A 13,171-nucleotide genomic window follows, 5' to 3' on the forward strand; every position below is an offset into this window, starting at 1 on the left:
CAAGCTCCCAGGAGACAGGGGAAGAACTTCTCTGCTGGATGCCCTGCCACCAACATTCTTGCTGCGGGGGAGGGAGGCAGGGGTGGCTGGTGACAGCCACCTCACACCAGACACCGCTCCCCCTGACTGCACGCGAAAGACCACCAAACAACTCTGTTCAAAACAGTTTATTTTATTTTATTTTTTTTTTTGTCAGACAAACACATTGATTTCTGGACCACAGTAGAGGATGGAAACCTTTCACAAACTTATTTATTTGAAAATACAAATATAAAATTATACTTTCCACATCTGTGATGTGAGAGACTGCCATCCACATAGTAATTTTTTACAACAGGGCTTTAAGAAAAGCCACACACAAAGACCTGAAAGATGCTTGAGATATATATATATATAGATACATATATATGTATATATATAAAAAAAATACTCACTACCAAAGTTGTCATCAGTTTCATACTAAAGTATAAAAGTAAGGGTGAGGTCAGCCACAGTGCTAGGGAAAGTTTATTTAGATACATTTATGTCCACATGAAACGCTTAGACTTGCATCCTATTACATATGGAATTCCGAGTTTACAACACACTATGAACGGCAGATTGGCTAGCCCACGCTACTCACGAGGACACCCACAGATTCCACACGGGATGTACAGTATGTACAGGTACAGTAGCAGAGCGCCCTCCAGGGAGGCTCCAGAACGGCTGTCTCTCGGTTCCCATCCCCCGCCCCCCTCGGGCCCCTGCCTCCCGGGAATGAAATCCTATCTGAGACGATACATTCTGATTAGTTTTGATAGCTGAGTGTTCCGATTAAGGTTGCTTCCCCAGAGGGGTGGGTTTTATTCAGATTTCTTTGTGTTTTAGTTCACTTACTTTTTTTTTTTTTTTGGTTAAAAAAGAAGAAAGAAAAGAAAGGAAAAGAAAACAAACATATTACAGTATTAAAGTATTGCTTAACGTACTGCATTTCCTTGTGTAGTGTCTGTGCCCAGGTCTGGGCTGAGCTGACTTCTGCTGCTTTTCTGCTTAGGGTGAGGGGGGAGCCTGCCAGTGTCTCTCCTCAGTGTGCTCGCCGGCATCGTCCCTCTGCTCCCCTCGCGTCTGCCTTCCGTGGGAGGTAGCCTGGCTGGCGAAGCACATTCAGAAAAAAATCCGGCCCCCCGCCCCCAGTCTCCCTCTGTCCCTGCATGCCACTCCCAACCAAGAAAGAGAGTATGAGTTAGTGTTTCTTTTGTAAACAATTTCATATGCAATATAATACAGAAAGCATGGCTGACCTTCAATAAAAAATGTAGTAAACTATATTGCTTTAGTTTGATGCTGCTGCAGTGAGTGGATGGCAGAATGAAGCAGTGTGGTGGTGGCTAAGTCCCTAGCCCTCGTTTGCACTAAAGATCAAAACAGGTTTTGTTTTTCTATTTGGAACCCAAACAAATCGTTTTTTTTTTTTTTTTCAAAATCCCCAAATGAAAAACAACTAAAAAAAAAAAAAAAAAGATAAGAAAGAAAGAAAAAACAAGACCCCCCCGCCCCCATAGAAACAAAACTGAAAACAAAAACTGAACACCTTTCAGGTCATTAGAACCAACAATTACCCAATGATTTTTACACTAGTCTAGCAAGATGTGGGTAACATTCACTGGCTGTGAATTGCTGTGCAGTGAAACATTAAATTGACAGCAAAAGAGCCATGCTACCTTAAAGTCCAAGCTACGAGTTCAAATTAAGATGAAGGTAATGAAGGATAGAAACGCAAAGGCCTGTCGGGGCTTTGTTTGAATCAAGCCAATGAGCGACTGGGACAGAGGGAGAGGCTGTTTGGTTTTCCCAGTGGGTGTGAGGAAGGCCACAAACTAGGTGTGCGCGAGAGCTCCTGGAGAGGGACCAAGGGCTGGTCATCCCCCTCCACGGCCACGTAGAACCGCGAATGGGGCCAGGAGCTAATGCCCCTCCCTCTCCTCTGCTTGGGAGGAGAGGAGTTTGGGGGTCCCAGGCAGATGGATCTGGAAGCCAGAAAGTCACCCGGTGGTTATTTTATGATTCCGGGGAAAAACCATCAGCCAAGAGGGTTTCTCCCCCAGGGAAGGCGAAAGGTGGTTCCCATGTTTGCCATTGAGCTTAATTGAAACAAAGACCAGGCTGAACATCAGTGCGAACATAATTTACAAAAATCTTTCAAAATGGACTTCTAGATGAGTGGGGGGACTAACGTGAACCTTAACCTAGGTAGCCACATTAAAACATATCAGATTTCCACGAGATTTGTGCTATGGGCTACTGGGTCTCTTCAAAAGGTATTATAAACATCTAAAACATATTCACACAGATTATCAATTTCTTCTGAGCATTCTTAAAAAAATATTTTTTTTCTCTTAGTAAAATCATTTTAATATACCATGCCTCCCTCTTTTAAAAAATAAATAAAAAAATCCAGTTTTGCATATCTAGCATTAGCATTTAAGGTAGTATGGCACACCCCTTCACAGCTGGGGGGTGGGGATCTACAGAGCGCCGCGGAGTCTGCCGGCCTTTGAACGTGAGACCTTGGGTTAGTTGAAACCACATCGGATCAGCAAAAAAATAAAATAAAATAAAAACTTGAAATGGAATAAAAGAAATTAAAAGGAAAAAACTGCCCCCAAATGATTCGCATTTTTTTTTTTCATAAATAAGAGAAAGTTCTATCCTTACTGGTCCTAAATCTGAATAACTATGTCTAAATTTTTAAACCTTAATTACGTTATACCTATCAATATGTACTAGAAGAAAGAGAAGAAAAAAAGTCACTACACTAGTACCAGGACAGCACGCTTACACGTTAGCCATTTTATACATTATTAACAGACAGCGATCGACAGTCTTCTACGAGGTGATGGATGCAGAGGAAGGCAGGGTGTACAGTACATACCAACTGGGACAAAAGAGTAATGAAATTCCCTAGTCTAGACACTGGGTTTCTGGGAATTTATTGTGTCTCTTTTTTATCTTTGTTGTTGTTTTCTTAAATAAAATGTCTATCTTGTTACTTCATGACTTGAACAAGTTTAGATATTTTAAAGGTGCCCAGCTTTTTCCTTCACTGGGTTGTTTGGAAATAAAAGGAAAGGAAAACCAAACAAAACAACAAAACAAAAAAAATCTCACCAAACAACCTGACATTTTATTGGAAAAACAAAGAACATGATTCTTTTTAAATGTTGCTGTGTCATTAGAATCGAAAAAGGCTTTTTTCTGAGTTAGCAGGTTTGGAGCCTTTTGTCTGAAGGTGCATTCGCCCTACCGTGTCTGTGAACGTCTACATTGGTCTACTCCGTTAGTAAAATTTATAAAAATAGGAGTGCAGCAGCTCTTTATAACAAATGTCGCATTCAGTGTCTCATACTGGCTGTGCCTTCAGTACCAAATTTATAAACGTAACAATTTAAAAAATATTAATAAAACGGCGATATCACATTTTAAAAAAGAAAAAAATATATATCCACACTACACTATGTTCTAATGCCATCTATTGAGTTGTACTTCTATAGTTGCTGTTGCCGACCTATTACCAATATTAAAAAAAAGTTAAATTAAAAAATATCCTTCATCATAAGTATCTTTCCCCGACCGAGGACCATATATTATAACAGCCAAATGTTAACATGTGCAAACAGGAAACTGTCAGTTTTTCCCACCAGTCACAGTGCAGCGATGTTTATACTTTTTATTTTTTAAAATTCTGTTTACATCTACAATAAATTAAAAAAAAAATTCTTCCATAGCCTCTCTGGTGATACTTGCAGCACTGAGGTATTAAAAATAATATATAAACCAAAAGGTGGCTTCCCTAATTTGTAAATAGGAAGTGGATAGAGAAAAGGTGTCATTAATGCAGGCTCATCCGCTCGGGGCCCGCGGACCCCAGGGCCGGGCGGGGGAAGGACAGGGGAGGAGAGAGGCAAAGTGTCCTAGGGACCTTCTGAGGTGCTGAAATGATTGGACGATAGAAAATGATCAGATATTTAAAAATTAAGACTGAAAAAGGATGTCTCCCCACCCTTTCCCACCCAAGCCAAACAGGTGTGCTTTGAAACTTTAAATATGTTAAATATTAAAATTGTAGCTTTGTTTTTAAAAAACGTCTTGGGAAAAGCGGTTTTTCATATTTTAAATAAAAATCTAACTAGGCGGTAACATTTGAAGCTGTGCACAGACGAGAGGTTAATATGCTGGTACGACACTACTGGAGTCTCAGGTCTATCGCACACAGAGGAGCCAGGGTCCTAGTGTCCGGTCGGCCTGGCAGCAGGTGCTCTCGGCCTCGGCTACCCGCTGGCTGCGGGTTCCTCTCCCTCCTCCTTCCGCGGGGCATCGAGCTGCCTGGGACCGACTCCCTCACAAAAATATTTTTGATTCTCTCTTTCTTAATAGTTTCTATGTAGTTAATGGAATTGTATTTACAACATTTCTTTTTTTTCTTTTTCTTTTTTTTAGAATTCACAATTTCAAAAAAACCCTTAGAATATCACCTCTTTCAACAGAAAAACAAAAAACAAGAAACGCACTTATAGAAAAGGAGGACACTGGAATCATGGCCGTCCTTACCTTATTGCCGAAAATAGATATACTTAGGTTAACAAAGAGACATCACAGAGAACCGCCTGGTCTGTGACTGGCCTACGGCACCTCACTTCTCGCACAACGCAAAGGGGGAGCCGCCGCCCGCCGCCCCTCCACACTTCACGACTGCGCTTCCTGCGCTCAGGTCGCCCCTGAAAATCCATACAGTCTCAGAACTGGTACCAAAATATTGAGAGTAATATTACCATCTCAGCATCCTTTAAAAGTGAGAACAGAATCAAAACCAGCGAAAACATTTTTTTTTTAAAGAAAAAAATAATACCTTAATATAACAATTATACTATGGTTAGCTTTTAACTAGATATTAAAGCTATATGACTACTGGACTAAGTCAAAATCACTACTAAATGTGATTCAAAGAGATTGAAAAGGAGAAGGGTTGAGAGAGAAGGGGAAGGGAAACCGTCGAGGAAAACAAAACCAAAACAAAACCAAAATCATGGGTTATATATACACATTGAAAAGCTGTTGTCTTATATTACAGCAGACTCGTGAGATGATGAGATGCAGTCAACCCTCGATCGATCGGAAGTGAGCCATCTCTGGTGGGGATGGGGAGTGAGGCTGGTGGGGGTCCAGGTCTGATGACATCACCTAAACAAAGGGCCACTCAGAAACTTCGCCCAGTCTTGCCTGGACATCCAGGTATGCTCTGCAGGGTACAGAAGGTCGGGGTGCCCGGAAGAGAACATAAAAGTGGGGAGGGGCAGAGAGAAAGAAGTGTCAGGCACGTATACAATTTATTCCAACTTTTTAAGTAACGCTTTCAAAGTACGCCTACGTGGGGCTACTGGGCATGTCTGAAAACGCCTGGCTCACAGCTTGCTGGGGCGCGGCTTGGGAAATGCGACAGGGAAGCCGCCCGAGGCTGGGGAGAGGGCTGCAGGGCCCGACTGGTGAATTGCACATTGACCAGCAATGTTTTCTCTGATCAACCTCTGCTCTCCAGGCCACAGTGTTTAGACAACGTCTGCCTCGACTAGATATCCATCAGTGACTGTCCGTAACTGAACATGCAAATTTCCACTAAAAGGAATCATACTGACCACCAAGACATCCCGGTCAGGACACAGGAAAACACCTGCACCAAATAACCCGCTTGGTTATAGGCAGTGAAAGCAGGCCCTGGGATCGTGGACTTGTCTCCCTGAACTGGCTGAGCCCAGGCCCCTCGCGGGTGGGTGGCACTAGGCGTGTTTGGTGCAGCTGTGTGACGCGGCTGGTTCGCCCGACCCATTCTGGAGGGGGTGGTTTGTTACCTCTGCTCTCTTGGTTACTTCATCCTTCTGTGGAAACTGAGTCCCAGAGCTGGATGAAGGAGGATGGGCTGGAAGCAGCCTCGCCCCTCCCCCGCCCCTGGCCTTGGAGGGTGCAGGCGATGGCCCTCAACACCCTCGTTCCAGGGAGGGAGGGAGTGTTGGCGGCCCCGGCACCTGACCTCCCTGGGGTCTGCTACACCTGGTGGCTGTGATCCCCTCACCATGTGACTCCCCAAAGCTCCTGGAGCTCTCAGAAGAACCTTACTCCCGGGGCCCCAACCCCAGCTCAATTAGTAGTGAGTAGCTCTCCAAACGGTTAGTGGCCTCTGGCTCCAGCAGCATCGGCTGGGTCAGCGCTCCGAGGGCAGTGGAGGCATGGGGTGGGGAAAATCCACACACGGGTTTATTGGTTAAGAGAGGTAGTTGAGTTAGTTGAGGTGATTCCTTAGCAGCGACGTTAGAGAAATCCAAGAGAGATTTATGGAGCTCAACTCAACTTGGTCCCTGCTACGCAAGAGAGATTCCACAGACCACTGTGACAAACCACCTCCAGCCTGGTGTCCTCTATGTCCCCGCTCCCAGGGTGACAGGGCCCACGCCCCAGCTGGGGTCGTCTGAGTGGGACCCCTTCCCAGACTTTGCTTTCACCCCCCTCCCCCCGTCTTCCAGAGAGACAGAGCCACGTGCAGGATGCACGGGACTGTCCGAGAGGACCCCTCTGGCGCCTGGTGCTTTGCCCGGGAATGACGGGCTCTCCGCGTGAGAACGTGACCAGAGGCTCTCTCACTGAGGGCCCAGCCTCCCTCGCCTCCACTCCACCCCTCCACAGCCCCGTCAGAGTGATTTAAAAAATGTTTAATTAACTTGAGCTCAGTTTAAAAGGTTAGGAAACTGGCAGGGATCCAAACCCACATTACGCAGGTGATATCGTTAATTTAATTTGCTTTTCCAGCGGTAATCTGGATAATTACTCAGTAGTTACTGGCAAAAATGTTTTCTTTTCACCAAAAGATGCAGTGTGGCTGGTTGACGGCAGGAACCCAGCGACCGAGGCCAGGGAGCTCTGGGAGCTGAGACCCAGCAACGCCGAGGTCAGCTAGGACGCGGCGCGGGGATGGCAGAAGCCGCGTTTCCCGCCTCCACCCCCCGGGCGGGCACAGCCCGATCGCCTTCCAGTTTCCCACACTCTTGATTGTATTTCAAGACAAAGAAAGATGACAGGTGGGGAAGATAAAGAAAAGGAATCAAAAGAACCAAAATTGAGAAAAAAAGACAGTGAAAACGAAGGTGGGGGTCATGATTAAAGCTAGAGAAAGGAATGAGATTAAAAGACCGACTGTTTCCGCCCCCACCCCCCTAAGAAGGGGTCCAGGAAGAGGAGAGAGAGAGACTGACGTGGTGAGACCAGGGCCCGTGCCTACTGCACGCCCGGTGCACATACATGTACGGACGCGCCCGGCAGGGCGGAGACACACGGCAGAGAAGGTAATACCTCAGAGTGAGTGGCAACAGAAGCACCTGCTCAATGGTATCCATTTGTAAAGGCCGTTGCAATCAAAGGTCCCTAAAATTGCACAATTGTTAAGGTCATCAGCACGCTATACATGGGAACAGATTGTCATATTCTGGGAAAGGAAATTATGCCTAGGGCTAGACCGTGGTTGCCAGCATGAATATGTAATTCTGAGACACCGTGCCGTGAGGGGCCAGGACGACACCCTCCCCAGCTCCAAGCCCTCCAGCCTCCGCTCCCCACCCTAAGCCTGTCTCCGTGCCCAGGGGAAATCAAGAGCCAGATTCAGAGGGGTGGGTGGTGATGGGAAAGGGAGGCTCATGCCCCAAACGAGGGGCGCTGTTGCCCTGTACCCCTGGAGGGCAAAGATAACAATGTCTCTGTCCACAGTCCCAGTGCTCCAGCGGGGGAGAAAGCAAGTTCTCTGCAGACGAAACGTGATGCTCTGTGGTTGTTTCTGAAAACCAGCACAGCACGTGGGTCAGAAGACCCAGGTTTTCAAGAACAAACAGGGCTTGTGTTTCTGGGCGCTGAAAATGGAAATGAGTTGTGTTCTATGTGGTGATAGACGGTCTCCCAAATTGATGCAGCTCGCAGCTGAATAATAACACTCTGGGTTTGGTACTACCGCTGATCCAAGGGGATTCGACTCACCAACCTACTGACTTAAGTGGTATTGGCTTGGGAGTGGAATTGAACAAGGACCCAGATTGCAGAGGCCAGAGCTGGAGGGAGTGAAATGTGTGTGTGTGTGTGTGTGTGTGGTAGGTGGGGGTGTGGTGGTTGTATATGTGTGCTGTGTGGTGTGTGAATACCGTGTGGTGTGTGTGCTATGTGCTGTGTGTGTGCTATATACTGTGTGGGATGTGGGGTGTGAGGTGTGTGACATGTATGTGCTGTGTGCTGTGTGACGTGTGTGTGGTGTGTGGTATGTGTTTGTGGTGTGTATGTGCTGTGGGGTGTGTGAGGTGTATGTGTGGTGTGTGAGGTGTGTGTGTGGGGGGTGTGAGGTGTGTGTGGGTGTGTGTGTGGGGTGTGAGGTGTGTGTGGGGTGTGGTGTGTATGTACTGTGGGTGTGTGAGGTGTATGTGTGGTATGTGGGGTGTGTGAGGTGTATGTGTGGTATGTGGGGTGTGTGAGGTGTATGTGTGGTATGTGGGATGTGTGTGCTGTGGGGTGTATGAGGTGTATGTGGTGTGTGAGGTGTGTGTGCTATGTTGTGTGTAGGGTGTGAGGTGTGTGTGTGGGGTGTGAGGTGTGTGGGTTGTGTGTGCTGTGTGAGGTATGAGGTGTGAGGTATGTGTGTGCTGTGTGGGGTGTGAGGTGTGTGGGGTGTGTGTGCTGTGTGAGGTGTGTGCTGTGTGAGGTATGAGGTGTGTGGGGTGTGTGTGCTGTGTGTGGGGGGTGTGCTGTGTGTGCTGTGTGGGGTGTGTGGGGTGTGGTGTGAGGGGTGTGTGTGGGGTGTGAGGTGTGTGTGTGGGGTGTGAGGTGTGTGTGTGCTGTGTAGGGTATGTGCTGTGTGTTGTGTGGGGTGTGTGTGCCATGTGGCGTGTGTAAGGTGTGTGGGGTGTGTGTACTATGTGGTGTGTGCGCGCCGTGTGGTGTGTGTGGGGTGTGTGTGCCGTGTGGCATGTGTGGGGTGTGTGTGCCATGTGGTGTGTGTGCTGTGTGGGGTGTGTGAGGTGTGTGGGGTATGTGAGGTGTGTGAGGTGTGTGGGGTGTGTGTGCCGTGTGGCGTGTGGGTGTGTGTGTGTGTGCCATGTGGTGTGTGTGCTATATAGTGTGTGTGGGGTGTGTGTGCTGTGTGGAGTGTGTGAGGTTGTGTGGGGTGTGTGCCATGTGGTGTGTGTGCACCGTGTGGTGTGTGTGGGGTGTGTGTGCCGTGTGGCGTGTGTGGAGTGTGTGTGCCATATGGTGTGTGTGCCGTGTGGTGTGTGTGGGGTGTGTGAGGTGTGTGGGTGTGTGTGTGCTGTGTGTGTGCTGTGTGGTGTAAGGGGTGTGTGTGTGTTTTCCCATCCAGGGGGCAGGGATCCTGGGGCTCTGGTGCCCCCGACTGCACTGTCTCCCCAGCACAGCCCCTGAGTCAGGGCTCTGGTGACAAGGACAGGACCTGGGACAGCAGACACTCCCATCTCAGCTCAGGGTCAAACGGGGCCTCCAGACCGCTGAGGCTGGCTAGGGCAGGGGGTGGCCGGTTTTGTTTCCCAAATGGCAGGGATGCGAGTGAGCGGGCTCAGGCACATTCATGCTCACACACACCGGGAGGGAAAGAACAATACAATCTGAAAACAGCATGCAAATCTGTTAAGCAAATTTCTATGGCCTGGATTAGTCAGATTATAGAGCCACAGAGCATTACAAACATCGAATGCATCTGGCCTTGGGCAGAGGGCACAGCTAAAGAACGCAAGTGGGAACTTACTTGGAACCTGGAACCTGGAAGAAACATTAGCGAAGGACACCTCCTGGGGAGGAGGCTTGCACCCCACACCACGTCCCAGGCACGAGCACCTGCCCCTGGACCTTAGGCTGGGGGGCTCTGCCCATTAAGGTTGCTACCCTGAGGTGGGGGGCTCTGCAGCTCTAAGGTCCCGGCCCACAGGAGTCTCCAGAAGGCAGAGATCAAGGATCAGGGTCTGATACTGAGGACCTACTATGTGCCACCAGGCAACGTATCCTATTTCTGTTCATCCTCACAGTCTTTTGAGAGAGGCATACTTATTTTTGTTTTGCAGCCAGGGAAGTGGTGGGTTATATAAGTGGCTGAAGGTTGCATGGGTGAAGGTGCCCTGCCCACTCTCCTTCCACTCCATCGTGTGGCCTGGCCCCCAGGTGCTTAGGTAACTTCTGAATGGAGCAGCTTTAGCCCTGGGTGGCTAAAGTGACATGGAAGGGGACCCACCACCCTCTCCTTGGCTCCCAACTCTGGGCTTTCCCGGCACGCCCTCCCCATGGGTCACAGAAGATGGGCAAGGAGGAGGCAGGAGGGCAGGGGAAGGCAGGTACTTACAGCTATGCCGTGGCCGAAGCCGGAGCCCGGCTGTGGGCTGGCCGCGCTTATGTAATTCCCCACTCCGGAGTCCTGGCTGGCAGGGCCGTAGAGATCGGCGACAGGTCCTGGGCTGTTGGCCCCGGGGAAGCCTCCAGGCCGCGCCGGGTTGGAGCCTGCCGGGGAAGCGGGCGCGCCAAAATTCGGTTGAGCACTGTAGCTATTCAGGACTGGTGTGCAGAGAATAGAGCTGGGTATGAGGCCAGAAGCCAGGCATGCACCGGTCATTACAAGCCAAACACTCGAGAAAAACAGCTGAGGCCCAACTTCTAACACTCAACCAAGGCCATGCGAAAACATCAGCAGGGACTCAAGAATACTCAGCCCAGGCTACTACTAAGAAGCTCGGAGCTCCAAAAATATAGAGAATAAAAAAACAATCATTCAACACACTACGGCAATCAACCGGAGGGTGCTTCACTGCCCACCGAGCTATCACGATAGAAATAGAGATATATATGGAAGAGAGAGAGATCTGTTCACATCTGATCTGATGCTCATGCAGTCGGGTCTAGGTCTGGGCACGTGGAGACAGCATTCACATCCCATGCAAACTACAAAGGAACTAGTTTTAGACTACACATTGTGTTAATATTGATATTAAAACGTGACAGGAGACAAAGCAATTTGTGTCTAGGAAAAAAAATCTCTGGGAAGGGGATTTTTGATTTTTTGGTTTTTTTCACATTTTCTTTTTTGTTTGTTTTTGGATCCATTAAATGACAATTTTTTTTTTTTTTTTTTTAAAAGACAAAAAAGATCTCCATTCTCCAGCCCCCCCAAACAACTTCCCCCCTCCCCACTGGCTAATCCCTCCCTTCCCACCCCTCCCATTTACATCCCTGCATGAAAGCTGTCCGTACTGAACGTGGTCGGAGGATGGGATATGTCATGGAAAATTTGGGCATCTTAACAGAACTGTAATGATGGTGGCAGAGGGTTCCCTTTTGGGGTGGAGCAGGGGATGGAGGGAGGGAATGGGGTGGGGATGGCAAATCTGGAGGCTGGGGCCAAAGCTGGGTGAACGCCAATGATGTTCGACACCCACACACTCACCTCCTGCAGTAGAAGGAAAGGGGGGATTTAAACTTTTTTTCCTTTTGTTTAAAAAAAAAAAGACAAAGAAATATGAACGCAGAGCATACTGACCGAACCAATTCATCGCTAAAGCATATCTGACCGAAATGCCTGCTTCCTGTTAGTTATCTTCAGACATCAACTCCAGACTGAGAAAAAGAACCAGGAATGTACTTGTACTGCAGCCAGGGGGGCTTCATGCCCGCGGATCCTCAGAGTGGTGGGGGGAGGGCAGCAGGCGGCCTGGGTCCCCACCCTTAACCTTCCCAAACTCCATCATTCCCTCCCCAGTGACGGCCCCAGCTGTCAGCCAGGTTAGTTTCATCTCCTCTCCTTTTCCCCTTAGTAACTTAAATGTTTTCTTTTCCAGAATAGGAAAAACATTTTTTTAATTGCAAAAGTGAGTTCTCATTGATTTCCAAAGCTCAAGGTGAGTCTGGGGCTGGTGACTTCGGAGCTACAGCTGAACTGTCTTGGAAGAACCAGACCATCTGGGCTCCCCGAATTTCCATGGCTCCCAGGGGCAGCCCCTCACAACCGGCTTCTCCTTTCTGCCCCTCAGCACTCCGCTCTCCCCGTGGCCCGCTGCCCTCGACGGCAGAAGAAAGAACATGTGCACTCCCTGTCTAGGCCCTGGCCTTGCCCTGGAGGCCGGTGGTCGCAGCCCCCACTTCTGGTGGGGCTGGAAGAGCCAGAAGTAGGTTGATTTTACCCACTTGCCACCGGGATGGGAAGAGTCCGACTGCAAGCATCCAAGCCAGACTGGGAGGAGACAGATGGGGACAAGAAGAGACAGAAGAGACCAAACAAGTGGGGCTTGGCTCTGGACTCTGGAGAAAGGGGAGCTGCTGCCTGGGCGGCCCTCTGGGGCAGGACGCCCCAACGTGAGGTCCCTCGGAAGCCGAAGCTGAGAAACGAATGAGCTGGCTGATGAAAAGAACAGGTTAAAGAGAAAAAAATCACAGAGGCTGAGAGCAAATAAGTGGCTGATTTGGGAGTGCTCCGGCAGACAAAAGGGACGGGATTTCTGAATATAGAAGATTAAGCTTGCAGATAACATTTGGCCTTTCTCACTCAGGGAGGCAAATATCAAGCCGAGATGTTCAAAAGGCAGAATTATCTTGGTCTAACACACTTTTTTCCCCTCTGGGCTAGGAAACACGGGGAGAGCTCAGACAGCAGACTCCTGGTCCACCCAGGCAGCTGACCCCCGTCCTCTGCGAAGTAACTATAAAGTAACCAGCCTGTTCTGTTGCGGGGGGTGGGGGACACAGTGGAAGACAGAGAGGTTTTCTGGGCTTCTTTCTCCTCTGGCCAGATGAGGACCTGGGAAGAGCGGGCCCGCTGGGCTGGGGAAGGGGAGCGTTCGGTCCGGCTCCCTCCGGCAGGGGAAGAGCTACAGAGACTGACCAGCCAGCAGACGCAGCGGGGACAGGATGCAGCATGCCGGCGGAAGGAAGCCGTCCAGAAACGCCCCCTCCGCAGGCTTAGAAGATGAGAGGGCTGGTGGTTTTCTCTCCGTCCCTGGCTGCCTCTCCCAGGCCTCTGCCCAGGCGCAAGAGTTGGTCTGAAGGAAATTTCACAATAAACAGTTCTTCTTAGGCCCACATTGCACCTCCCAGCTCGTCTGCCATCAAGTGACACTAAAAC

At 49.0% G+C, this 13,171-nt stretch overlaps 1 protein-coding gene across 6 annotated transcripts in view; it reads right to left on the bottom strand.

The window, feature by feature from the left end:
- Positions 1-1,316: 1,316 nt before the first annotated feature.
- The window catches only part of MSI2 (musashi RNA binding protein 2), a 372,281-nt gene continuing 360,426 nt past the window's right edge, over positions 1,317-13,171 (bottom strand). For 2 of the 6 annotated variants that reach the window (XM_036269139.1, XM_036269137.1), the window contains 3 exons: positions 10,406-10,614; positions 7,375-7,446; positions 5,177-5,275 (listed from right to left, as the gene is read on the bottom strand). In XM_036269139.1, coding sequence (XP_036125032.1) covers positions 7,405-7,446; positions 10,406-10,614 — 251 coding nt within the window. In that variant the 3' untranslated portion in view covers positions 5,177-5,275; positions 7,375-7,404. Of the gene's footprint in view, positions 5,276-7,374; positions 7,447-10,405; positions 10,615-13,171 lie in introns of all 6 variants that reach the window. The other 4 variants (XM_036269141.1, XM_036269140.1, XM_036269138.1 and 1 more) reach the window with 4 other exon arrangements.

Source organism: Molossus molossus, unplaced genomic scaffold (genome assembly GCF_014108415.1).
Source record: "Molossus molossus isolate mMolMol1 unplaced genomic scaffold, mMolMol1.p scaffold_m16_p_19, whole genome shotgun sequence".
NCBI classification, from domain to species: domain Eukaryota; kingdom Metazoa; phylum Chordata; class Mammalia; order Chiroptera; family Molossidae; genus Molossus; species Molossus molossus.